Source organism: Scyliorhinus canicula, chromosome 16 (genome assembly GCF_902713615.1).
Source record: "Scyliorhinus canicula chromosome 16, sScyCan1.1, whole genome shotgun sequence".
NCBI lineage: Eukaryota > Metazoa > Chordata > Chondrichthyes > Carcharhiniformes > Scyliorhinidae > Scyliorhinus > Scyliorhinus canicula.
Genome location: NC_052161.1, coordinates 90199764 through 90225138, shown reverse-complemented (window position 1 = coordinate 90225138; position 25375 = coordinate 90199764). Strand labels below are relative to the sequence as shown.

At 51.7% G+C, this 25375-nt stretch overlaps 1 protein-coding gene across 1 annotated transcript in view; it reads left to right on the top strand.

Annotated features, from left to right (window-relative positions):
* Window positions 1-24171, top strand: part of LOC119951026 (CD209 antigen-like protein E) — a 44942-nt gene extending 20771 nt beyond the window's left edge. The window contains exons 4-6 of the mRNA XM_038774060.1: window positions 5608-5750; window positions 9643-9749; window positions 23982-24171. Of these exons, the coding sequence (XP_038629988.1) occupies window positions 5608-5750; window positions 9643-9749; window positions 23982-24171 (440 nt within the window). The remainder of the gene's footprint in view (window positions 1-5607; window positions 5751-9642; window positions 9750-23981) is intronic.
* The last annotated feature ends 1204 nt before the right edge of the window (window positions 24172-25375 follow it).

Sequence of the window (25375 nt, the reverse complement as noted above, 5' to 3'; positions counted from 1 at the left end):
TTCAGGCGGTCCGGTGCCTTGATCTGACGTCGAGAGCGCCGCAGTGCTGGTGGCGACTCCGGTGGTGACTTGGTCTTCGGTGACTCAGGGAGCATGTCGAAATCCTCTTCATCCCCGAGTGTGAGTATGCTACGTAGGCCTATTGCGGGTTGGCGTTAAGTAGCTGTACCCTCTCAACCAACGGGTCCGCCTTGTGGAGTCGAAAATCTCTATGGAGGAGAACGGGTCCTGGAGCTGCCAGCCATGTCGGGAACGAAACCCCAGAGGTGGACTTCCTAGGGAAGGCAAAGAGACGTTCATGGGGGGTTTCATTAGTTGCGGTGCACAGAAGCGACCGAATGGAGTGAAGTGCGTCGGGGAGGACCTCCTGCCAGCAAGAGGCCAGGAGATTTCTGGACGACCCTCCAGACCGTCCTATTCTCCCTCTCCACCTGCCCGTTTCCCCTGGGGTTGTAGCTGATCGTCTTGCTCGAGGCAATGCCCCTGTTGAGCAGATACTGGCACAGCTCATCGCTCATAAATGAGGATCTCCGGTCGCTGTGGACATAGGCGGGGAAGCCGAACAGAGTGAAGATGGTGTTGAGGACGTTGATGATGGTGGCAGACACCATATCGGGGCATGGGATGGCGATGGGGAATCTGGAGTAGTCATCGGTCACACTGATAAAGTACGTGTTGCGGTCGGTGGAGGGGAGGGGCCCTTTGAAGTCCACGCTGAGGCGTTCAAATGGGCGGGAGGCCTTCACCAGGCACGCACGGTCTAGCCGGTAGAAGTTCAGTTTACACTCCGCTCAGACCTGGCAGTCTCTGGTGATAGCCCTGACTTCCTCAATGGAGTAGAGCAGGTTACGGGCCTTGATGAAATGGTAAAAACGTGCGACCCCTGGGTGACAGTGGTTGTCGTGCAGGGTACGGAGTCGGTCTAGGTGTGCACTGGCACATGTACCTCGGGATAGGGCATTGGGGGCTCGTTGAGCTCACCGGGGCGATACAAAATCTCTCAGTTGTAGGTGGAGAGCTCGATCCTCCACCTCAAGATCTTTTCGTTTTTGATCTTGCCCCACTGTGTGTTATTAAACATGAAGGCAACCGACCATTGGTCAGTGAGGAGAGTGAATCTCCTGCCGGCCAGGTAATGCCTCCAATGCCGCACAGCTTCAACGATGGCTTGGGCCTCTTTTTCAACGGAGTGCCGAATTTTGGAGGCATGGAGAGAGCGGGAAAAGAATGCCACGGGCCTGCCTGCCTGGCCGAGGGTGGCATCCAGAGCGATGTCTGATGCATCACTCTTGACTCGGAATGGTAACGTCTCGTCGACCGCATGCATCTCGGCCTTGACGATGTCAGTCTTGATACGGTTAAAGGCCAGGTGAGCCTTGGCCATCAGAGGATTGAATGGGTGGGCAGGCCTTGTTCGCATAGTTTGGGACCCACTGGGCATAATGCGAAAAGAACTCCAGGCATCGTTTGAGGGTCTTGGGGCAGTGTGGGAGGGGGAGTTCCATGAGGGGGTGCATGCGATCGGGGTTGAGCCCCAGAACTCCATTCTGGACCATATAGCCGAAGATGGCTAATCGGTTCGTGCCGAACACGCACTTCTCCTTGTTATACGTGAGGTTGAGGAGAGTGGCAGTGTGGAGACATGACGTTGGCATCATGGTCCTGCTGATCGTGGCCGCAGATGATGACATTGTCCAGGTACAGGAAAGTGGCCCGCAGCCCGTACCGGTCAAACATTCCATCTCCCGTTCGAAGACCGAGACCCCGTTGGTGACGCCGAAGGGAACCCTAAGAAAGTGGTAAAGGCGGCCGTCTGCCTCGAACGCAGTGTATGGGCAGTCTGCCTTGCGGATGGGGAGCTGGTGGTAGGCAGATTTCAGGTTCACTGTCCAGAAGATCCGGTACTGTGCAACCTGATTGACCATATCAGATATGCGTGGGAGGGGGTACGCGTCGAGCTGCATGTACCGATTGATGGTCTGACTGTAGTCAACGACCATCCTGTTTTTCTACCCAGTTTTTACCACTACCACTTGGGCTCTCCAGGGGCTGTTGCTGGCCTCAATTATGCTTTCCCGAAGCAGCTGCTGGACTTCAGACCTGATGACGTTCGCGTACCAGCCTCCCCAGACAGGCGCCGGAATGTGGCGACTAGGGGCTTTTCACAGTAACTTCATTGAAGCCTACTCGTGACAATAAACGATTTTCATTTTCATTTTTCATTTCATGAAGGTCCTGTCCTGGGCGCTGTACCGTCTGCTCCAGGTGGCGATGGATTTGCAATCCGGGGATAGGTTTCAAAAAGGGAAGGTGGGTCGACCTTAAGGGTCGAGAGGCCGCACAGATTAAGGGGTGGTAGGGGCCTGCTGAATTTCAGGGTTAGGCTCTGGAGGTTGCACTAGAAGTCCAGGCCGAGGAGCAGGGCAGCGCAGAGGTTGGGGAGGAGGTAGAGGCGAAAGCCGCTGAACTCCACACCCTGGACTGTGAGCGTGGTGATGCAGTACCAACGGATTGCCACTGAGTGGGACCCGGGGGCCAGGGAGATTCTCTGGTTAGCGGGTGTACCGCGAGGGAGCAATGCCTTACCGTATCGGGGTGAATGAAGCTCTCAGTGCTCCCGGAGTCCAGAAGGCAGGAGATCTCGTGCCCCATGACCTTCACTTTAGTTGAGACTGGTCAATCGTGACCGAGGCGAGATGCGGCTGGTCGTCTGCGGTTGCAGGCGATGAGCGGCCGGATGAGGTGCCCGTCGGACATGGGTCCTGAGTCGGGTAAGATGGCAGCGGCCATGGGCCGCATGTGTCGTGGGGAAAGCAAGATGGCGGCGCCCGTTGATCCTCGGAGGAACAAGATGGCGGCGCCCACGGGCCGCACGTGTTCCGAGTTGAACAAGATGGCGGCATCCACTGGCCGCACATGGTCCAAGGAGCCCACTGGCTCCACGTGGGGCGGTGCCGGGACAATAGCGGCGATTGAGCGGGCCTGGAACATGCAGAAAAATGTCCCTTCTTGCCTTCTTGTGACAGGCCATGCAGGGGGCCTCTCCCCGCAGGCCAGCGCTGGCGGGGGTGTTGACTGCCCACAGAAGTAGCATTTGGGCCGCCCGGGGTTGGTTGGCTGCCGCGCAGCACAGGCGTGGGATTGGCTGAGGGCGGTCGCTGATGGGGTCCATGATGGGACGGCTGTCTGCGGGATCCACGATGCACAGGGGGGTGGGACGCGGTCGGGGGCATAGGCCTGAATGTTGCTTGATGCGACTGTAAGTGAGAGTGCTAGTTTTTTGGTCGCCCCGAGGTCGAACCTGGCTCCCTCTAAGAAGCGCTGGCGGACGTAGTCAGACCCTATGCCCATAACAAATGCATCTCTCATTAGCAAATTCGAGTTTTCCATGTCTGAAACGGCCTGACAGTCACAGTCTCTAACTAGGGGGAGTGGGGTGCGCCAGAAATCTTCCACTGACTCACAGGAAGTTGACACTGCGTGGGGAGGTGGCGTAGAGTGTATTAGTCCGCTGAGCGTAGTTTTCCTTCAGGAGCGCCATGGCCTCTGCGTAGGTCGGTGCGTCCTGGACGAGTGGAAATACGTTGGAGCTCAGCCGCGTGGAAAGGATCTGGAGCTTCTGTGCTTCTGGAATTTCATCTGGCGCAGACGCGATGTACGCTTCAAAACAGGCTAGCCAATGTTCAAAGTCCTTTTTGGCATTGTCTGCTTGAGGATGCAGCTGCAGGCGATCCGGCTTGATGCGGAGGTCCATCTCTGAAAATCTCAGTGTAATAAGTTGATGCACTATCAATTACACAAAGACCAGAGTAGAGAGTAATCGCGGCTTTATTACACGGAGATGTGTGATCTCCTGCACCAGCTGATGAAATGGCTGCTGTACGGGGAGAACACATATTTATACTCCGACTACTGGGCGGATACAGCAGGCAGGGATCAACCCCTGTACCTGTAGTACAGGGGCCTTACCGTAAAGCACATATGTCAACATCCTATATATACAATATATACTTCAGTGGTGACTACCACATACCCGAGACTTGAAGTTGGTGGGGTGCATTTAAATCTTCCCTCTCATACATCATCATCATATGTCGATGGGCGCCATGGTAGCACAGTGGTTAACTATTGCTTCACAGTGCCAGGGTCCCAGGTTTGATTCCGGGCTTGGGTCACTTTCTGTCTGCACGTTGTCCGTGTGTCTGTATGGGTTTCCTCCGGGTGCTCCGGTATCCTCCCACAAGTCCCGAAATATGTGCTGTTAGGTAATTTGGACACTCTGAACTCTCCCTCAGTGTACCCGAAGAGGTGCCGGAATGTGGCGACTAGGGGCTTTTCACAGTAACTTCATTGCTGCAACTTAATGAAAGCCTACTTGTGACAATAATAAAGATTATTATTATGTTGCGATCAGTCAGAAAAAGCTGTACATCACCAGGTTGACGGAGAAGTGTTTTGTTCTAATTCTATTAGTCTCGTCTTGTCTGACATTACCTTTAGTTATTCAGCACTTCTGGTACTATGTTGTGTTCCATGGTTCTCCCGATGATGAAGAATCACACAGAACATATATGTGTTCAACCAGAATGATGGTTTATTGTCAAACACGTAACTAACAGATCTATATACAAACAAAGTTATTCCAGTTCCTAGGAAGCTACTCTTAAGTGTGACTGTCCTAATATATGCCCTACTACCAACTGCCCAGTCACATCAGTCACATGATGCATGTCTGGCGCCACCCACTGGCAGGAGGTCATACCTGTGATTACATGCACTGATGAACAGCTTCATATATTTGTACAGTTATATACAGATATATACAGATATGCATGTTTACATTTCACCACAGAAGGGAATCCAGAATGGGAGAAGATGTTTAAAATTCGAGAAAGGATGTTCAGAGGCGATGTCTGAAAAATCTTTTTCACACGAAGGGGAGCGGGAATCAGCAACTCTCTGCCCAGTAAAATCACTCGGCTGCCTCTTGCTCCTGTGTAAGAGGCTCGAGAAGAGCTGAATGGGCATCCTGTTCCTGTGTAAAAAGATCGAGAGGGGCTGAATGGCCTCCTCCTGCTCCTGTGTAACAGACTCAAGAAGAGCTGAATGGGCCTCCACTTGGCCTTCTGTAACAGGCTCAAGAGGGGCTGAAGGGGCTCCTCCTGTTCCTGTGTAACAGGCTTGAGAAGAGGTGAATGTGCCTCCTCCTGTTCCTGAGTAACAGCTCAATGGGTGCTGATCAGCATTCTCCTGTTTCTGTGTAAGAAGCTGAGGAGAGGCTGAATGGGCCTCCTCCTGTTCCTGTGTAACAGGCTTGAGAAGAGCAGAATGGCCCTCCTCCTGGTCGAGTGTAACAGGCTTGAGAGGGGCTGAATGGGCCTTCTCTTGGTCCTGTGTAACAGGCTTAAGAGGGGTTGAATGGCCTCCACTTGTACCTGTGTAACGGGCATGAGCGGGGCTGAATGAGCACCTCCTGGTCCTGTGTAACAGGCTCAAGAGGGATTGAATGGCCTCCAATTGTTCCTGTGTAACTGGTTTGAGAGGGGCTGAATAGATCTCCTCCTGTTCTAATGTATTTCACTGATTGAAGTTGTTATTATTTCTCAGGGTCTCCCTGTCCAAGAGGTTGGAAACATCAGAACCCAAAATGCTATAAATTGTCAACGGAAAAAAGAGACTGGAACAACTCAAAACAAGAATGTGAATTCCAAAACTCACACCTCGTCATCATAAATACACCAGAGGAGCAGGTGAGAATGATGCCAGTATCTATCAGTATGAGTTAGAAAGAGAATCTCCCTCTACACTGTCCCCATCAAACACTCCCAGGACAGGGACAGCACAGGGCTGATGGGATAGATGGAGTTTGTGTCTGCATGGATGATGTTATCATCTGGTCCTTGATTCCAGAGGACATGTGTCGCCACTGAAGAGGGTATTCAGATGCATACACGAGCATGGCCTCAAGTTAAATAGATCCAAATACAGCCTTGGAATGTCCACACTAAAATTCCTGGGTGACCAGATATTGGAACGCGGTGGCCTAACAAGGACAAGATAAAGGCCAGTGAAGCGATGAAGGTCCCCGAGGACAAGAATGCGGTACTTTGCTTCCTTGGAATGGGGAATTTTATCGGCAAATTTATCCCAAATTTGGCCAAACACATCACGTCTCTACGACAGCTTAATAAGAAGTCCACCTCTTTCGAATGGAAGACAGAATATCAGAACGAATGGTTGGAGTTGAAGGCAAAGCTCACCACTGCACCCGTTTTAGCATTCTATGACCCTGATCGTGAAACCAAGATTTTGACTGACACCAGTCAGGGTGGCATTGGAGCAGTGTTGCTGCAGAAAGATGACACCTCGTCATGGGTCCCAATGCATCACGTGCAATGACACCGACAGAGACTCGGTACGCTCAAATTGAAAAGGAGTGTCTCGGCCTTCTCACAGGCATTTTGAAATTTCATGATTACGTCTACGGCCTACCAACATTCACCGTTCAAACAAACCACAGACCTCTGGTACACATCATACAGAAGAACCTCAATGACATGACTCCTCTAACATTCTACTCAAACTTAGAAGGTATTTATTCAATCTTATATACACGCCTGGCAAGGATCTCATCATTGCCAACGCGTTGTCTCGCTCAGTCACTTCACCAAGTGAACCACTAGTGATGATCCGACAAATTGAAGCCCAGGTACAAATGCACGCAGACAACCTTCCTGCAATGGACGAAAAGATAATTCCCATCAGAGCTGGGATGGGCGCAGATCCCTTGCTGCAACGAATAATTCACAACCTAAACCATGGGTGGCCGAAAGGGAAATGCCCGCAATTCTACAACATCAAAGACGACCTGGCAGTGATCAACGGTGACCAAATACTGATTCCGCTGCTTCTCAGGCCCACGGTACTTCGTCAGATCCATGAAGGCAACCTGGGCATAGAAAAATGTAGACGAAGGGCTCGACAAGCCATGTACTGGCCTGGCATCAATCAGGACATCACGGACATGGTCTTGAGCTGTGAGACTTGCCAGAAGTTCCAACCAGCGCAGTGTAAGGAGGCTCTGCAACCACACAACGTGGAAACCTCTCCATGGTCTAAGATAGGCATTGACCTCTTCCACTCCAATGGTCGTGACTACGTACTACTCATAGACCACTACTCGAACTTCCCTGAAGTACTGAAGCTGTCTGACCTCACCTCACAAACCGTGATCAAAGCATGCATACAGACCTTCTCTTATCATGGCACCCCAAACACGGTCATGACTGACAATGGACCATGCTTTCACAGTCGAGAATGGACCACGTTTGCAAAATGCTACAATTTCAAGCGCGTCACCTCTAGTCCGCACTACCTGCAGTCCAACGGCAAGGTGGAAAAGGGGGTGCAGATAGTCAAACAGCTCATCAACAAAGCCTTGGATCCCGCATCTGACATTCATCTAGCACTACTCTCGTATCGTGCTGCTCCCTTAGCATCTGACATGTGACCCGCTCAACTGCTGATGAAGAGGGACCTGCGAACAACGCTTCCGGCCCTACAACTGCCTAATCCAGATCTCCTACTGGTGATATGAAAGATGCGATGGCTTTGTGATGGTCAGAAGCATCACAATGACAAACATGCAACCGATCTGGACACGCTATCTCCAGCAGACACCGTCAGAATCAGAATATCTAATGGTGGCTGGTCTGCTCCAGCAGTTGTAATTCGACAAGTTGCACCAAGATAATATGTGATACAAACGGCTGATGGTACCATCGCCCGCAGAAATCGAAGGGCACTTCGGAAAATACGGCCACCACTGATCACCCTTTCACTGCCGTTTGTTGAGACAATCCCTCAAAACACCCTGACCGACGTTTCCACTGGTCGTGAGACACACACGACGATCAAGCCAACAACGTCTCCACCGCCACCTCTCAGGAGGTCATCAAGGACAAGCTGTTTGCTCTGTATATACAAAATTATACATATCATATCATTATATCCAGCTCTGTCACACAATTTCCCCAGTTCCACACCTGTAATGTAAAACAAAAAGGGGGAGATGTAATGATACGTAGACTGACATGAAACTAAGGGTTTAATCAGAACCCCAGCTGTGGCACGACCACTAGGGGGCACTACACAGCTCATTATAAAACCAGACACACACTGGAGCCTCCCTCTCACTCCTGGCAGCGACTGTAGGATTAGCACCAGAATAGTTTAGATCTCAGGCTGGGTAAACACATGTGGCCCAGATCCCAGTTGCACAGTTAGTCATTATGACTGAGTTACTGGAGTTAGATCAGGAGAGTGTCGAACTCATTTATCTGGTTGGTGTTACTGAATAAATCCTTTCAACTTACTTCAAGGACTGGAGTGTCTTTCAACGTCGACTGTGGTCAATGGCAACTTATGTCAATGAAACAGCATAACATAACAGGTGTTAGATAGAGACAAAAGCTCCCTCTACACTGTCCCCATCGAACACTCCCAGGATAGGTTCACCATAGGGTTAGATATGGAGTAAAGCTCCCTCTACACTGTCCCCATCAAACACTCCCAAGACATGTACAGCACGGGTTATATACAGGGTAACTACACTGTCCACATCAAACACTCCCAGGACAGGTACAGCACTGGCTAGATACAGACTAAAGCTCTCTCTACACTGTCGCCATCAAACATTCCCAGGATAGGTACAGCATGGGGTGAGATAAAAGGTAAAGCTTCATCTACACTATCCCCATCAAACATTCCCAGGACACGTACAGCACAGGGTTAGATAGAGAGTAAAGTTCCCTTTACACTGTCCCCATCAAACACTCTCAGGACCGGTACAGCATGGGGTTAGATACAAACTAAATCTCCATATATGCTGTTCCCATCAAACACTCTCAGGACAGATACAAGATGGATTTGATATAGAATAAAGCTCCCTCTACACTGTCCACATCAAACATTCCCAAGACAGGTACAGCAAGGTGTTAGGTAAAGTTTAAAGTTCCCTCTCATCTGTCCCCACCAAACACTCCCAGGACAGGTACAGCACGGGGTTAGATACAGAGTAAAGCTCCCTCTACACTGTCCCCATCAAACACTCCCAGTCCAGGTACAGCCAGGGTTAAATACAGAATAAAGCTCCCACTAAACTGCCCCATCAAACAGTCCGAGGACAGTTACAGCACGGGGTTAGATACAGAGTAAAGCTCCCTCTACACTGTCCCCATCAAACACTTCCAGGAGAGGTACAGCACGGGGTTAGATACAGAGTAAACCTCCCTCTACACAGTCCCCATCAAACACTCCCATGACAGGTGCAGCACGGGGTTAGATACAGAGTAAACCTCCCTCTACACTGTCCCCACCAAAACCTCCCAGGACAGGTACAGCACGGGGTTAGATACAGAGTAAAGCTCCCTCTACACTGTCCCCATCAAACACTCCCAGGATAGATACAGCACGGGGTTAGATACAGAGTAAAACTCCCTCTACACTGTCCCCATCAAATCCTCTGAGGACAGGAATGACACAGGGATAGGTACAGTGTAAATGTATAGATACCGAGCTGTGTGTGTGTGAATTGAGTTTACAGCAAAAACAGCTCAAATTCCATTTTTATTTCTGCTGCAGAATTCTATCGTCAGATTCATCAAGGAAAAGAAAGACGATTATTGGATTGGACTAACGGATCGAGCTGAGGAAGATAAATGGAAATGGGTGGATGGGAGCACAGTGAGGTGAGAGAACGGGTGAGAGTGTGTAGTTTGGGATTGATACAGGGCTGTGGGGAGAGAGCGGGACTGGGTGATTAGTTTGGCATTGATACAGGGCTATGAGAAGAGAACGGGGCAGTGGGTTGAGTTTGGAATTGATACAGGGCTCTGGGGAGAGGGCAGGACTGTGGGATTAGTTTGGAATTGATACAAGGCTATAGGAAGAGAACAGAACAGTGGGCTTAGTTTAGGATTGATACAGTGCTATGGAGAGAGATTGGGACAGTGGGATTAATTTGGGATTGATACAGGGCTATGGGGAGAGTGTGGGACAGTGGGATTAATTTGGCATTGATACAGGGCTATGGGGAGAGTGTGGGACAGTGGGATTAGTTCAGGATTGTCACAGGGCTGTGGAGAGAGAGCGGGACAGTGGGATTAGTTTGGGATTGGTACTGGGCTATGGGAAGTGAGCTGGGCAGTGGGATTAGTTTGGGATTGATACAGGGCTATGGGGAGTGACCAGGGCAGTGGGATTAGTTTGGGATTGATACAGGGCTATGGAGAAAGTGGGACAGTGGGATTTGTTTGGGATTAGAACAGGGCTATAGGGAGAGTGTAGGACAGTGGGATTAGTTTGGGATTGATACAGGGCTATGGAGAGAGAGCAGGACGGTGGGATTAGTTTGGGATTGATACAGGGCTATGGGAAGTGTGCTGGGCAGTGGGATTAGTTTGGGATCGGTGCTGGACTATGGGAATTGAGCTGGGCAGTGGGATAAATTTGGGATTAATACATGGCAATGGGAAGAAAGTGGGACATTGTGATTAGTTTGGGATTGATACAGGGGTATGGGGAGAGAGCGGGGCAGTAGGATTAGTTTGGGATTGATACAGGGCTATGGGATGTGAGCTGGGCAGTGGGATTAGTTTTGGATTGGTGCTGGGCTCTGGAAAGTGAGCTGGGCAGTGGGATTAGTTTAAGATTGATACAGGGCTATGGGGAAAGAGTGGGGCAGTGTGATTAGTTAGGGATTGATACAGGGTTATGGGGAGTGAGCTGGGCAGTTTGATTAGTTTAGGATTGGTTCAGGGCTATGGGAATTGAGCTGCCAGTGGGCTTAGTTTGGGATTGGTGGAGGGCTATGGGACGTGATCTGAGCAGTGGGATTAGTTTGGGATTGATACTGATGTGTTGGGCAGGCTGGGTCGATGTGGACTGCACTTGATGCAGGGTAGCGAGAGACAGACTTCCAACACTTGATGAGATGCAACACAATTTTATTTAACATCTAATCTATTATACATGTTCAACAGTGGGTTGACACTATGCTGACTTGACTGGAGAGCTGACACTAGCCTGACCAGACTTACTGACTACCACATGGTGTTTGCACTGGCTCTGCTCACGAACTACGACTGTCTCAGAGGCTGGGTCCCGAGAGGGCGGGGAAACTAGTGCCCTCTGGCTTTATAGTGGTCATGTCCTGTCTGGTGATTGGCTACTCTGTTCTGTGTGCTTAGTGGTCATCCTGTGTGTCAATCACTGCCTGTCTGTGCACCATCATATACATAGATGTATATTATGACAGATACTGGGCTATGGGAAGTGAGCTGGGCAGTGGGAATAGTTTGTGATTGATACTGGGCTATGGAATGAGAGTGGGGCGCTGGGATTAGTTTGGGATTGGTCCTGGGCTACGGGAAGTGAACTCGACAGTGAGATTAGTTTGGGATTGGTACTGGGCTATGGGAAGAGAGTGGGGCACTGGGATTAGTTTGGGACAGGTCCAGGGCTATGGGAAGTGAGCTAGGCCAGTGTGATGAGTTTCGGATTGATACAGGGCTATGGGGCGTGAGCTGGGCAGTGGGATTCGTTTGGGATTGATACAGGGCTATGGGGCGTGAGCTGGGCAGTGGGATTAGTTTGGGATTGATACTGGGCTAGGGGAGTGAGCTGGGCAGTGGGTTTGGTTTGGGATTGGTACTGGGCTAGGGGATTGAACTGGGCAGTGGGATTAGTTTGGGATTGGTACTGGGCTAGGGGATTGAGCTGGGCAGTGGGATTAGTTTGGGATTGATACAGGGCTACGAGGCGTGAGCTGGGCAGTTTCATTAGTTTGGGATTGGTACTGGGCTAGGGGTTTGAGCTGGGCAGTTTGATTAGTTTGGGATTGGTACTGGGCTAGGGGAGTGAGCTGGGCAGTGGGATTAGTTTGGGATTGGTACTGGGCTAAGGCATTGAGCTGGGCAGTGGGATTAGTTTGGGATTGGTACTGGGCTAGGGGAGTGAGCTGGGCAGTGGGATTAGTTTGGGATTGGTACTGGGCTAAGGGATTGAGCTGGGCAGTGGGATTAGTTTGGGATTGGTACTGGGCTAGGGGAGTGAGCTGGGCGGTGGGATTAGTTTGGGATTGGTACTGGGCTAGGGGAGTGAGCTGGGCAGTGGGATTAGTTTGAGATTGATACTGGGCTATGGGAAGAGAGTGGGGCACTGGGATTGATTTGGGATTGGTCCAGGGCTATGGGAAGTGAGCTGGGCAAGTGTGATGAGTTTCAGAATGATACAGGGCTATGGGGCGTGAGCTGGACAGTGGGATTAGTTTGGGATTGGTACTGGGCTAGGGGAGTGAGCTGGGCAGTGGGATTAGTTTGGGATTGGTACTGGGCTAGCGGATTGAGCTGGGCAGTCGGATTAGTTTGGGATTGGTACTGGGCTAGGGGAGTGAGCTGGGCGGTGGGATTAGTTTGAGATTGATACTGGGCTATGGGAAGAGAGTGGGGCACTGGGATTAATTTGGGATTGGTCCAGGGCTATGGGAAGTGAGCTGGGCAAGTGTGATGAGTTTCAGAATGATACAGGGCTATGGGGCGTGAGCTGGGCAGTGGGATTAGTTTGGGATTGGTACTGGGCTAGGGGTTTGAGCTGGGCAGTGGGATTAGTTTGGGATTGGTACTGGGCTAGGGTAGTGAGCTGGGCAGTGGGGTAAATTTGGGATTGGTACAGGGCTAGGGGAGTGAGCTGGGCAGTGGGATTAGTTTGAGATTGATACTGGGCTATGGGAAGAGAGTGGGGCACTGGGATTAAATTGGGATTGGTCCTGGGCTTTGGGAAGTGAGCTGGGCAAGTGTGATGAGTTTCTGAATGATACAAGGCTATGGGGCGTGAGCTGGACAGTGGGATTAGTTTGGGATTGGTACTGGGCTAGGGGAGTGAGCTGGGCAGTGGGATTAGTTTGGCATTGGTACTGGGCTAGGGTAGTGAGCTGGGCAGTGGGATAAATTTGGGATTGGTACAGGGCTAGGGGAGTGAGCTGGGCAGTGGGATTAGTTTGGGATTGGTACTGGGCTAGGGGATTGAGCTGGGCAGTGGGATTAGTTTGTGATTGGTACTGGGCTAGGAGATTGAGCTGGGCAGTGGGATTAGTTTGGGATTGGTACTGGGCTAGGGGAGTGAGCTGGGCAGTGGGATTAGTTTGGGATTGGTACTGGGCTAGGGGATTGAGCTGGGCAGTGGGATTAGTTTGGGATTGATACTGGGCTATGGGAAGAGAGTGAGGCACTGGGATTAATTTGGGATTAGTCCAGGGCTATGGGAAGTGAGCTGGGCAAGTGTGATGAGTTTCAGAATGATACAGGGCTATGGGGCGTGAGCAGGACAGTGGGATTAGTTTGGGATTGGTACTGGGCTAGGGGAGTGAGCTGGGCAGTGGGATTAGTTTAGGATTGGTACTGGGCATGGGGATTAAACTGGGCAGTGGGATTAGTTTGGGATTGGTACTGGGCTATGGGGCGTGAGCTGGGCAGTGGGATTAGTTTGGGATTGGTACTGGGCTAGGGGATTGAGCTGGGCAGTGGGATTAGTTTGTTTTTGGTACTGAGCTAGGGGATTGAGCTGGGCAGTGGGAGGAGTTTGGGATTGGTACTGGGCTCGGGCATTGAGCTGGGCAGTGGGATTAGTTTGGGATTGATACTGGGCTAGGGCATTGAGCTGGGCAGTGGGGATAGTTTGGGATTGGTACTGGGCTAGGTGAGTGAGCTGGGCAGTGGGATTAGTTTGGGATTGGTACTGAGCTAGGGGATTGAGCTGGGCAGTTGGATTAGTTTGGGATTGGTACTGGGCTAGGGGATTGAGCTGGGCAGTGGGATTAGTTTGGGATTAATACTGAGCTAGGGGATTGAGCTGGGCAGTGGGATTAGTTTGGGATTGGTACTGGGCTAGGGCATTGAGCTGGACAGTGGGATTAGTTTGGGATTGGTACTGGGCTAGGGGAGTGAGCGGGGCAGTGGGATTAGTTTGGGATTGGTACTGGGCAAGGTGAGTGAGCTGGGCAGTCGGATTAGTTTGGGATTGGTACTGGGCTAGGGGACTGAGCTGGGCAGTGGGATTAGTTTGGGATTGATACTGAGCTAGGGGATTGAGCTGGGCAGTGGGATTAGTTTGGGATTGGTACTGGGCTAGGGTAGTGAGCTGGGCAGTGGGATAAATTTGGGATTGGTACAGGGCTAGGGAGTGAGCTGGGCAGTGGGATTAGTTTGGGATTGGTACTGGGCTATGGGATTGAGCTGGGCAGTGGGATTAGTTTGGGATTGGTACTGGGCTAGGGTAGTGAGCTGGGCAGTGGGATAAATTTGGGATTGGTACAGGGCTAGGGGAGTGAGCTGGGCAGTGGGATTAGTTTGGGATTGGTACTGGGCTATGGGATTGAGCTGGGCAGGGGGATTAGTTTGGGATTGGTACTGGGCTAGGGGAGTGAGCTGGGCAGTGGGATTAGTTTGGGATTGGTACTGGGCTAGGGGAGTGAGCTGGGCAGTGGGATTAGTTTGGGATTGATACTGGGCTAGGGGATTGAGCTGGGCAGTGGGAATAGTTTGGGATTGATACTGGGCTATGGGAAGTGAGCTGGGCAAGTGTGATGAATTTCAGAATGATACAGGGCTATGGGAAGTGAGCTGGACAGTGGGATTAGTTTGGGATTGGTACTGATCTAGGTGAGTGAGCTGGGCAGTGGGATTAGTTTGCGTTTGGTACTGAGCTAGGGGATTGAGCTGGACAGTCGGATTAGTTTGGGATTGGTACTGGGCTAGGGGATTGAGCTGGGCAGTGGGATTAATTTGGGATTGATACGGAGCTAGGGGATTGAGCTGGGCAGTGGGATTAGTTTGGGATTGATACTGGCCTAGGGCATTGAGCTGGACAGTGGGATTAGTTTGGAATTGGTACTAGGCTAGGGGAGTGAGCTAGGCAGTGGGATTAGTTTGGGATTGGTCCTGGGCTAGGGGATTGAGCTGGGCAGTGGGATTAGTTTGGGATTGGTACTGGGCTAGGGGAGTGAGCTGGGCAGTGGGATTAGTTTGGGATTGGTACTGGGCTAGGGGAGTGAGTTGGGCAGTCGGATTAGTTTGGGATTGGTACTGGGCTCGGGGTGTGAGCTGGGCAGTGGGATTAGTTTGGGATTGGTACTGGGCTAGGGGATTGAGCTGGGCAGTGGGATTTGTTTAGGATTGGTACTGATGTTGGGGAGTGAGCTGGGCAGTGGGATTAGTTTGGGATTGGTACTGGGCTAGGGCATTGAGCTGGGCAGTGGGATTAGTTTGGGATTGGTACTGGGCTAGGGGATTGAGCCGGGCAGTCGGATTAGTTTGGGATTGGTACTGGGCCAGGGGAGTGAGCTGGGCAGTGGGATCAGTTTGGGATTGGTACTGGGCTAGGGGATTGAGCTGGGCAGTGGGATTAGTTTGCGTTTGGTACTGAGCTAGGGGATTGAGCTGGGCAGTCAGATTAGTTTGGGATTGGTACTGGGCTAGGGGATTGAGCTGGGCAGTGGGATTAGTTTGGGATTGGAACTGGGCTAGGGGTTTGAGCTGGGCAGTGGGATTAGTTTGGGATTGGTACTGGGCTAGGGGATTGAGCTGGGCATTTGGATTAGTTTGGGATTGGTACTGGGCTAGGGGATTGAGCTGGGCAGTGGGATTAGTTTGGGATTGATAATGAGCTAGGGGATTGAGCTGGGCAGTGGGATTAGTTTGCTTTTGGTACTGAGCTAGGGGTTGAGCTGGGCAGTGGGATTAGTTTGGGATTGGTACTGGGCTAGGGGAGTGAGCTAGGCAGTGGGATTAGTTTGGGATTGGTACTGGGCTAGGGGATTGAGCTGGGCAGTGGGATTAGTTTGGGATTGATACTGGGCTCGGGCATTGAGCTGGGCATTGGGATTAGTTTGGGATTGATACTGGGCTAGGGCATTGAGCTGGGCAGTGGGAATAGTTTGGGATTGGTACTGGGCTAGGTGAGTGAGCTGGGCAGAGGGGTTAGTTTGGGATTGGTACTGAGCTAGGGGATTGAGCTGGGCAGTTGGATTAGTTTGGGATTGGTACTGGGCTAGGGGATTGAGCTGGGCAGTGGGATTAGTTTGGGATTGATACTGAGCTAGGGGATTGAGCTGGGCAGTGGGACTAGTTTGGGATTGATACTGGGCTATGGCATTGAGCTGGACAGTGGGATTAGTTTGGAATTGGTACTAGGCTAGGGGAGTGAGCTAGGCAGTGGGATTAGTTTGGGATTGGTCCTGGGCTAGGGGATTGAGCTGGGCAGTGGGATTAGTTTGGGATTCGTACTGGGCTAGGGGAGTGAGCTGGGCAGTGCTATTAGTTTGGGATTGGTACTGGGCTAGGTGAGTGAGCTGGGCAGTCGGATTAGTTTGGGATTGGTACTGGGCTAGGGGATTGAGCTGGGCAGTGGGATTAGTTTGGGATTGGTACTGGGCTAGGGGATTGAGCTGGGCAGTGGGATTAGTTTGGGATTGGTACTGGGCTAAGGGAGTGAGTTGGGCAGTGGGATTAGTTTGGGATTGGTACTGGGCTAGGGGAGTGAGCTGGGCTGTGGGATTTGTTTAGGATTGGTACTGGGCTAGGGGAGTGAGTTGGGCAGTGGGATTAGTTTGGGATTGGTACTGGGCTTGGGGAGTGAGCTGGGCAGTGGGATTAGTTTGGGATTGGTACTGGGCTAGGGGATTGAGCCGGGCAGTCGGATTAGTTTGGGATTGTTACTGGGCTAGGGGAGTGAGCTGGGCAGTGGGATTAGTTTGGGATTGGTACTGGGCTAGGGTAGTGAGCTGGGCAGTGGGATTAATTTGGGATTGGTACAGGTCTAGGGGAGTGAGCTGGGCAGTGGGATTAGTTTGGTATTGGTACTGGGCTAGGGGATTGAGCTGGGCAAGTGTGATGAATTTCAGAATGATACAGGGCTATGGGGCGTGAGCTGGACTGTGGGATTAGTTTGGGATTGGTACTGAGCTAGGTGAGTGAGCTGGGCAGTGGGAATAGTTTGGGATTGGTACTGGGCTAGGGGATTGAGCAGGGCAGTGGGATTAGTTTGGGATTGGTACTGAGCTGGGTGAGTGAGGTGGGCAGTGGGATTAGTTTGGGATTGGTACAGGGCTTGGTGATTGAATTGGGCAGTGGGATTAGTTTGGGATTGGTACTGGGCTAGGGGATTGAGCTGGGCAGTGGGATTAGTTTGGGATTGGTACTGGGCTAGGGGAATGAGCTGGGCAGTGAGATTAGTTTGGGATTGGTACTGGGCTAGGGGATTGAGCTGGGCAGAGGGATTAGTTTGGGATTGGTACTGGTCTAGGGGAGTGAGCTGGGCAGTGGGATTAGTTTGGGATTGGTATTGAGCTAGGGGATTGAGCTGGGCAGTGGGATTAGTTTGGGATTGGTACTGGGCGAGGGGATTGAGCTGGGCAGTGGGATTAGTTTGGGATTGGTACTGGGGTAGGGGATTGAGATGGGCAGTGGGATTAGTTTGGGATTGGTACTGGGCTAGGGGATTGAGCTGGGCAGTGGGATTAGTTTGGGATTGGTACTGGGCTCGGGGTGTGAGCTGGGCAGTGGGATTAGTTTGGGATTGGTACTGGGCTATGGGATTGAGCTGGGCAGTGGGATTTGTTTAGGATTGGTACTGGGCTTGGGGAGTGAGCTGGGCAGTGGGATTAGTTTGGGATTGGTACTGGGCTAGGGGATTGAGCTGGGCAGTGGGATTAGTTTGGGATTGGTACTGGGCTCGGGGTGTGAGCTGGGCAGTGGGATTAGTTTGGGATTGGTACTGTGCTATGGGATTGAGCTGGGCAGTGTGATTAGTTTGGGATTGGTACTGGGCTAGGGTAGTGAGCTGGGCAGTGGGATAAATTTGGGATTGGTACTGGGCTAGGGGAGTGAGCTGGGCAGTGGGATTAGTTTGGGATTGGTACTGGGCTAGGGGATTGAGCTGGGTAGTCGGATTAGTTTGGAATTTGTACTGGGCTAGGGGATTGAGCTGGGCAGTGGGATTAGTTTGGGATTGGTACTGGGCTATGGGATTGAGCTGGGCAGTGGGATTAGTTTGGGATTGGTACTGGGCTAGGGGAGTGAGCTGGGCAGTGGGATTAGTTTGGGATTGGTACTGGGCTAGGGGAGTGAGCTGGGCAGTGGGATTAGTTTGGGATTGGTACTGGGCTAGGGGAGTGAGCTGGGCAGTGGGATTAGTTTGGGATTGATACTGGGCTAGGGGATTGAGCTGGGCAGTGGGATTAGTTTGGGATTGAAACTGGGCTATGGGATGTGAGCTGGGCAAGTGTGATGAATTTCAGAATGATACAGGGCTATGGGGCGTGAGCTGGACTGTGGGATTAGTTTGGGATTGGTACTGAGCTAGGTGAGTGAGCTGGGCAGTGGGAATAGTTTGGGATTGGTACTGGGCTAGGGGATTGAGCAGGGCAGTGGGATTAGTTTGGGATTGGTACTGAGCTGGGTGAGTGAGGTGGGCAGTGGGATTAGTTTGGGATTGGTACTGGGCTAGGTGATTGAATTGGGCAGTGGGATTAGTTTGGGATTGGTACTGGGCTAGGGGATTGAGCTGGGCAGTGGGATTAGTTTGGGATTGGTACTGGGCTAGGGGATTGAGCTGGGCAGTGGGATTACTTTGGGATTGGTACTGGTCTAGGGGAGTGAGCTGGGCAGTGGGATTAGTTTAGGATTGGTACTGGGCTAGGGGAGTGAGCTGGGCAGTGGGATTAGTTTAGGATTGCTACTGGGCTAGGGGATTGAGCTGGGCAGTGGGATTAGTTTGCGTTTGGTACTGAGCTAGGGGATTGAGCTGGGCAGTCGGATTAGTTTGGGATTGGTACTGGGCTAGGGGATTGAGCTGGGCAGTGGGATTAGTTTGGGATTGGTACTGTGCTAGGGGATTGAGCTGGGCAGTGGGATTAGTTTGGGATTGGTACTGGGCTAGGGGATTGAGCTGGGCAGTGGGATTAGTTTGGGATTGGTACTGGGCTAGGGGATTGAGCTGGGCAGTTGGATTAGTTTAAGATTGATACAGGGCTATGGGGAAAGAGTGGGGCAGTGTGATTAGTTAGGGATTGATACAGGGTTATGGGGAGTGAGCTGGGCAGTTTGATTAGTTTAGGATTTGTTCAGGGCTATGGGAATTGAGCTGCCAGTGGGCTTAGTTTGGGATTGGTAGAGGGCTATGGGACGTGATCTGAGCAGTAGGATTAGTTTGGGATTGATACTGATGTGTTGGGCAGGCTGGGTCGATGTGGACTGCACTTGATGCAGGGTAGCGAGAGACAGACTTCCAACACTTGATGAGATGCAACACAATTTTATTTAACATCTAATCTATTATACATGTTCAACAGTGGGTTGACACTATGCTGACTTGACTGGAGAGCTGACACTAGCCTGACCAGATTTACTGACTACCACATGGTGTTTGCACTGGCTCTGCTCACGAACTCCGAGTGTCTCAGAGGCTGGGTCCCGAGAGGGCGGGGAAACTAGTGCCCTCTGGCTTTATAGTGGTCATGTCCTGTCTGGTGATTGGCTACTCTGTTCTGTGTGCTTAGTGGTCATCCTGTGTGTCAATCACTGCCTGTCTGCACTCCATTATATACATAGATGTATATTATGACAGATACTGGGCTGTGGGATTGAGCTGGGCAGTGGGAATAGTTTGGGATTGATACAGGGCTATGGGGCGTGAACTGGGCAGTGGGATTAGTTTGGGATTGGTACTGGGCTAGGGGATTGAGCTGGGCAGTGGGATTAGTTTTGGATTGATACTGAGCTAGGGGTTGAGCTGGGCAGTGGGATTAGTTTGGGATTGGTACTGGGCTAGGGGATTGAGCTGGGCAGTGGGATTAGTTTGGGATTGGTACTGGGCTAGGGGATTGAGCTGGGCAGTGGGATTAGTTTGGGATTGGTACTGGGCTAGGGGATTGAGCTGGGCAGTGGGATTAGTTTGCGATTGATACTGGGCTCGGGCATTGTGCTGGGCAGTGGGATTAGTTTGGGATTGATACTGGGCTAGGGCATTGAGCTGGGCAGTGGGATTAGTTTGGGATTGATACAGGGCTATGGGGCGTGAGCTGGGCAGTTTGATTAGTTTTGGATTGGTACTGGGCTAGGGGATTGAGCTGGGCAGTGGGATTAGTTTGGGATTGGTACTGGGCTAGGGGATTGAGCTGGGCAGTGGGATTAGTTTAGGATTGCTACTGGGCTAGGGCATTGAGCTGGGCAGTGGGATTAGTTTAGGATTGCTACTGGGCTAGGGGATTGAGCTGGGTAGTGGGATTAGTTTGCGTTTGGTACTGAGCTAGGGGATTGAGCTGGGCAGTCAGAGTAGTTTGGGATTGGTACTGGGCGAGGGGTTTGGGCTGGGCAATGGGATTAGTTTGGGATTGGTACTGGGCTAGGGGATTGAGCTGGGCACTTAGATTAGTTTGGGATTGGTACTGGGCTAGGGGATTGAGCTGGGCAGTGGGATTAGTTTGGGATTGGTATTGAGCTAGGGGATTGAGCTGGGCAGTGGGATTAGTTTGGGATTGGTACTGGGCGAGGAGGATTGAGCTGGGCAGTGGGATTAGTTTGGGATTGGTACTGGGCTAGGGGATTGAGATGGGCAGTGGGATTAGTTTGGGATTGGTACTGGGCTAGGGGATTGAGCTGGGCAGTGGGATTAGTTTGGGATTGGTACTGGGCTAGGGGATTGAGCTGGGCAGTTGGATTAGTTTTGGATTGGTACTGGGCTAGGGGATTGAGTTGGGCAGTGGGATTAGTTTGGAATTGATACAAGGCTATGGGAAGAGAACAGAACAGTGGGATTAGTTTGGGATTGATACAGTGCTATGGGGAGAGATCGGGACAGTGGGATTAATTTGGGATTGATACAGGGCTGTGGGGAGAGTGTGGGACAGTGGGATTAATTTGGCATTGATACAGGGCTATGGGGAGAGTGTGGGACAGTGGGATTAGTTCAGGATTGTCACAGGGCTATGGGGAGAGAGCGGGACATTGGGATTAGTTTGGGATTGATACTGGGCTGTGGAGAGAGTGCGGGACAGTGGGATTAGTTTGGGATAGGTACTGGGCTATGGGAAGTTAGCTGGGCAGTGGGATTAGGTTGGGATTGATACAGGGCTATGGGGAGTGACCAGGGCATTGGGATTAGTTTGGGTTTGATACAGGGCTATGGAGAAAGTGGGACAGTGGGATTTGTTTGGGATTAGAACAGGGCTATAGGGAGAGTGTGGGACAGTGGGATTAGTTTGGGATTGATACAGGGCTGTGGAGAGAGAGCAGGACGGTGGGATTAGTTTGGGATTGATACAGGGCTATGGGAAGTGAGCTGGGCAGTGGGAGTAGTTTGGGATCGGTGCTGGACTATGGGAACTGAGCTGGGCAGTGGGATAAATTTGGGATTAATACATGGCAATGGGAAGAAAGTGGGACATTGTGATGAGTTTGGGATTGGTAGAGGGCTATGGGACGTGATCTGAGCAGTAGGATTAGTTTGGGATTGATACTGATGTGTTGGGCAGGCTGGGTCGATGTGGACTGCACTTGATGCTGGGTAGCGAGAGACAGACTTCCAACACTTGCTGAGATGCAAAACAATTTTATTTAACATCTAATCTATTATACATGTTCAACAGTGGGTTGACACTATGCTGACTTGACTGGAGAGCTGACACTAGCCTGACCAGACTTACTGACTACCACATGGTGTTTGCACTGGCTCTGCTCACGAACTACAACTGTCTCAGAGGCTGGGTCCCGAGAGGGCGGGGAAACTAGTGCCCTCTGGCTTTATAGTGGTCATGTCCTGTCTGGTGATTGGCTACTCTGTTCTGTGTGCTTAGTGGTCATCCTGTGTGTCAATCACTGCCTGTCTGCACTCCATTATATACATAGATGTATATTATGACAGATACTGGGCTGTGGGATTGAGCTGGGCAGTGGGAATAGTTTGGGATTGATACAGGGCTATGGGGCGTGAGCTGGGCAGTTTGATTAGTTTTGGATTGGTACTGGGCTAGGGGATTGAGCTGGGCAGTGGGATTAATTTGCTTTTGGTACTGGGCTAGGGGAGTGAGCTGGGCAGTGGGATTAGTTTGCGATTGATACTGGGCTCGGGCATTGTGCTGGGCAGTGGGATTAGTTTGGGATTGATACTGGGCTAGGGCATTGAGCTGGGCAGTGGGATTAGTTTGGGATTGATACAGGGCTATGGGGCGTGAGCTGGGCACTTTGATTAGTTTTGGATTGGTACTGGGCTAGGGGATTGAGCTGGGCAGTGGGATTAGTTTGGGATTGGTACTGGGCTAGGGGATTGAGCTGGGCAGTGGGATTAGTTTGGGATTGATACTGGGCTCGGGCATTGAGCTGGGCAGTGGGATAAATTTGGGATTGATACTGGGCTAGGGCATTGAGCTGGGCAGTGGGAATAGTTTGGGATTGGTACTGGGCTAGGTGAGTGAGCTGGGCAGTGGGATTAGTTTGGGATTGGTACTGAGCTAGGGCATTGAGCTGGGCAGTTGGATTAGTTTGGGATTGGTACTGGGCTAGGGGATTGAGCTGGGCAGTGGAATTAGTTTGGGATTGATACTGAGCTAGGGGATTGAGCCTGGCAGTGGGATTAGTTTGGGATTGGTACTGGGCTAGGGCATTGAGCTGGACAGTGGGATTAGTTTGGAATTGGTACTAGGCTAGGGGAGTGAGCTAGGCAGTGGGATTAGTTTGGGATTGGTCCTGGGCTAGGGGATTGAGCTGGGCAGTGGGATTAGTTTGGGATTGGTACTGGGCTAGGGGAGTGAGCTGGGCAGTGGGATTAGTTTGGGATTGGTACTGGGCTGGGTGAGTGAGCTGGGCAGTCGGATTAGTTTGGGAATGGTACTGGGCTAGGGGATTGAGCTGGGCAGTGGGATTAGTTTGGGACTGGTACTGGGCTAGGGGATTGTGCTGGGCAGTGGGATTAGATTGGGATTGGTACTGGGCTAGGGGAGTGAGTTGGGCAGTGGGTTTGGTTTGGGATTGGTACTGGGCTCGGGCATTGAGCTGGACAGTGGGATTAGTTTGGGACTGGTACTGGGCTAGGGGAGTGAGCTGGGCAGTGGTATTAGTTTGGGATTGGTACTGGGCTAGGGGATTGAGCTGGGCAGTGGGATTAGTTTGGGATTGGTACTGAGCTAGGTGAGTGAGCTGGGCAGTGGGATTAGTTTGGGATTGGTACTGGGCTAGGGGATTGAGCTGGGCAGTGGGATTAGTTTGGGATTGGTACTGGGCTAGGGGAGTGAGCTAGGCAGTGGGATTAGTTTGGGATTGGTCCTGGGCTAGGGGATTGAGCTGGGCAGTGGGATTAGTTTGGGATTGGTACTGGGCTAGGGGAGTGAGCTGGGCAGTGGGATTAGTTTGGGATTGGTACTGGGCTGGGTGAGTGAGCTGGGCAGTCGGATTAGTTTGGGATTGGTACTGGGCTAGGGGATTGAGCTGGGCAGTGGGATTAGTTTGGGACTGGTACTGGGCTAGGGGATTGTGCTGGGCAGTGGGATTAGATTGGGATTGGTACTGGGCTGGGGGAGTGAGTTGGGCAGTGGGATTAGTTTGGGATTGGTACTGGGCTCGGGGTGTGAGCTGGGCAGTGGGATTAGTTTGGGATTGGTACTGGGCTAGGGCATTGAGCTGGGCAGTCGGATTAGTTTGGGATTGGTACTGGGCTAGGGGAGTGAGCTGGGCAGTGGGATTAGTTTGGGATTGGTACTGGGCTAGGGGATTGAGCCGGGCAGTCGGATTAGTTTGGGATTGGTACTGGGCTAGGGGATTGAGCTGGGCAGTGGGATTAGTTTGGGATTGGTACTAGGTTGTCAGATTTCTTTTCACACATTGTGCAGCATTTGAGTGGGATTTTAATGGATAATATGTTCCTGTATTCTCCAGTTCTTTTGATTGGATTGAAGGCCAACCAGATGATTCCAATAACGAAGACTGTGCCACAATCAGTGAACGTACCAGCCCCGATACATTCGGCTGGAATGATGACTCATGTGGAAGACCTCATTCTTTTATCTGTGAGAAATGGGCTCTGCCCCACATCAACGCTACTGACTTTGAGAAATTCTGTTCCTGAAGAGAGACTGGGACACAGAACGAGAGACTCAGGATTGTATAAAGATCCCCCACCCCCTCCTCCCTTCCCCACCCCCTCCTCCCATCCTCACCCCCTCCTCCCATCCTCACCCCCTCCTCCCTTCCCCACCCTCTCCTCCCTTCCCCACCCTCTCCTCCCTTCCCCACTGTCCCCACCCCCTCCTCCCTTCCCCACCCCTTCCCCACTGTCCCCGCCCCCTCCTCCCTTCCCCACTGCCCCCACTCCCTCCTCCCTTCCCCACCCCCTCCTCCCTTCCCAACCCCCTCCTCCCTCCCCCACGCCCTCCTCCCTTCCCCACTGTCCCCACCTCCTCCTCCCTTCCCCACTGTCCCCACCCCCTCCTCCTTTCCCCACCCCCTCCTCCCTTCCCCACCCCCTCCTCCCTTCTCCACTGTCCCCACCCCCTCCTCCCTTCCCCACTGTCCCCACTCCCCCCTCCCTTCCCGATTGTCCCCACCCCCTCTTCCCTTCCCCACTGTCCCCACTCCCCCCTCCCTTCCCGATTGTCCCCATCCTCTCATCCTGTACCCACTATCCCCACAGTGGGGAACAGTTCACTCTATTCCGCAGTGTGTCCTCGCTCTCTATCCCTCTGTTCCCCAGTGTGTCCTCTGTCTATATCCCTCTGCTTCCCAGTGTGTCCTCTCTCTATATCCCTTTGTTCTTCAGTGTGTCCTCGCTCTCTAACCCTCTGTTCCGCAGTGTGTCCTCTCTCTATTTCACTCTCTTCCCCAGCGTATCCTCTCTCTATATCCCTCTGTTCCGCAGTGTGTCCTCTCTCTATATCCCTCTCTTCCCCAGTGTGTCCTCTCTCTATATCCCCCTGTTCCCCAGTGTGTCTCTCTCTCTATATCCCTCTGTTCCACAGTGTATCCTCTCTCTATTTCACTCTCTTCCCCAGTGTGTCCTCTCTCTATATCCCTCTCTTCCGCAGTGTGTCCTCTCTCTATATCCCTCTTTTCCCAGTGTGACCTTTCTCTAAATCCCTCTGTTCCAGGCTTTGTCATCTCTCTACATACCTCTGTTCCCAGTATGATGTTTTTTAAATTCACCTATATGTTTTTAGAATTCCCTTTATACCAACGAACCTTACGGGCCACTATTCTAAAAACCGCGAACAGGGAACTTCCTCCCTTACTCCAGTACAGGCCTCTGAGAGTGCTATTCGGGTCAAACTCTCCTT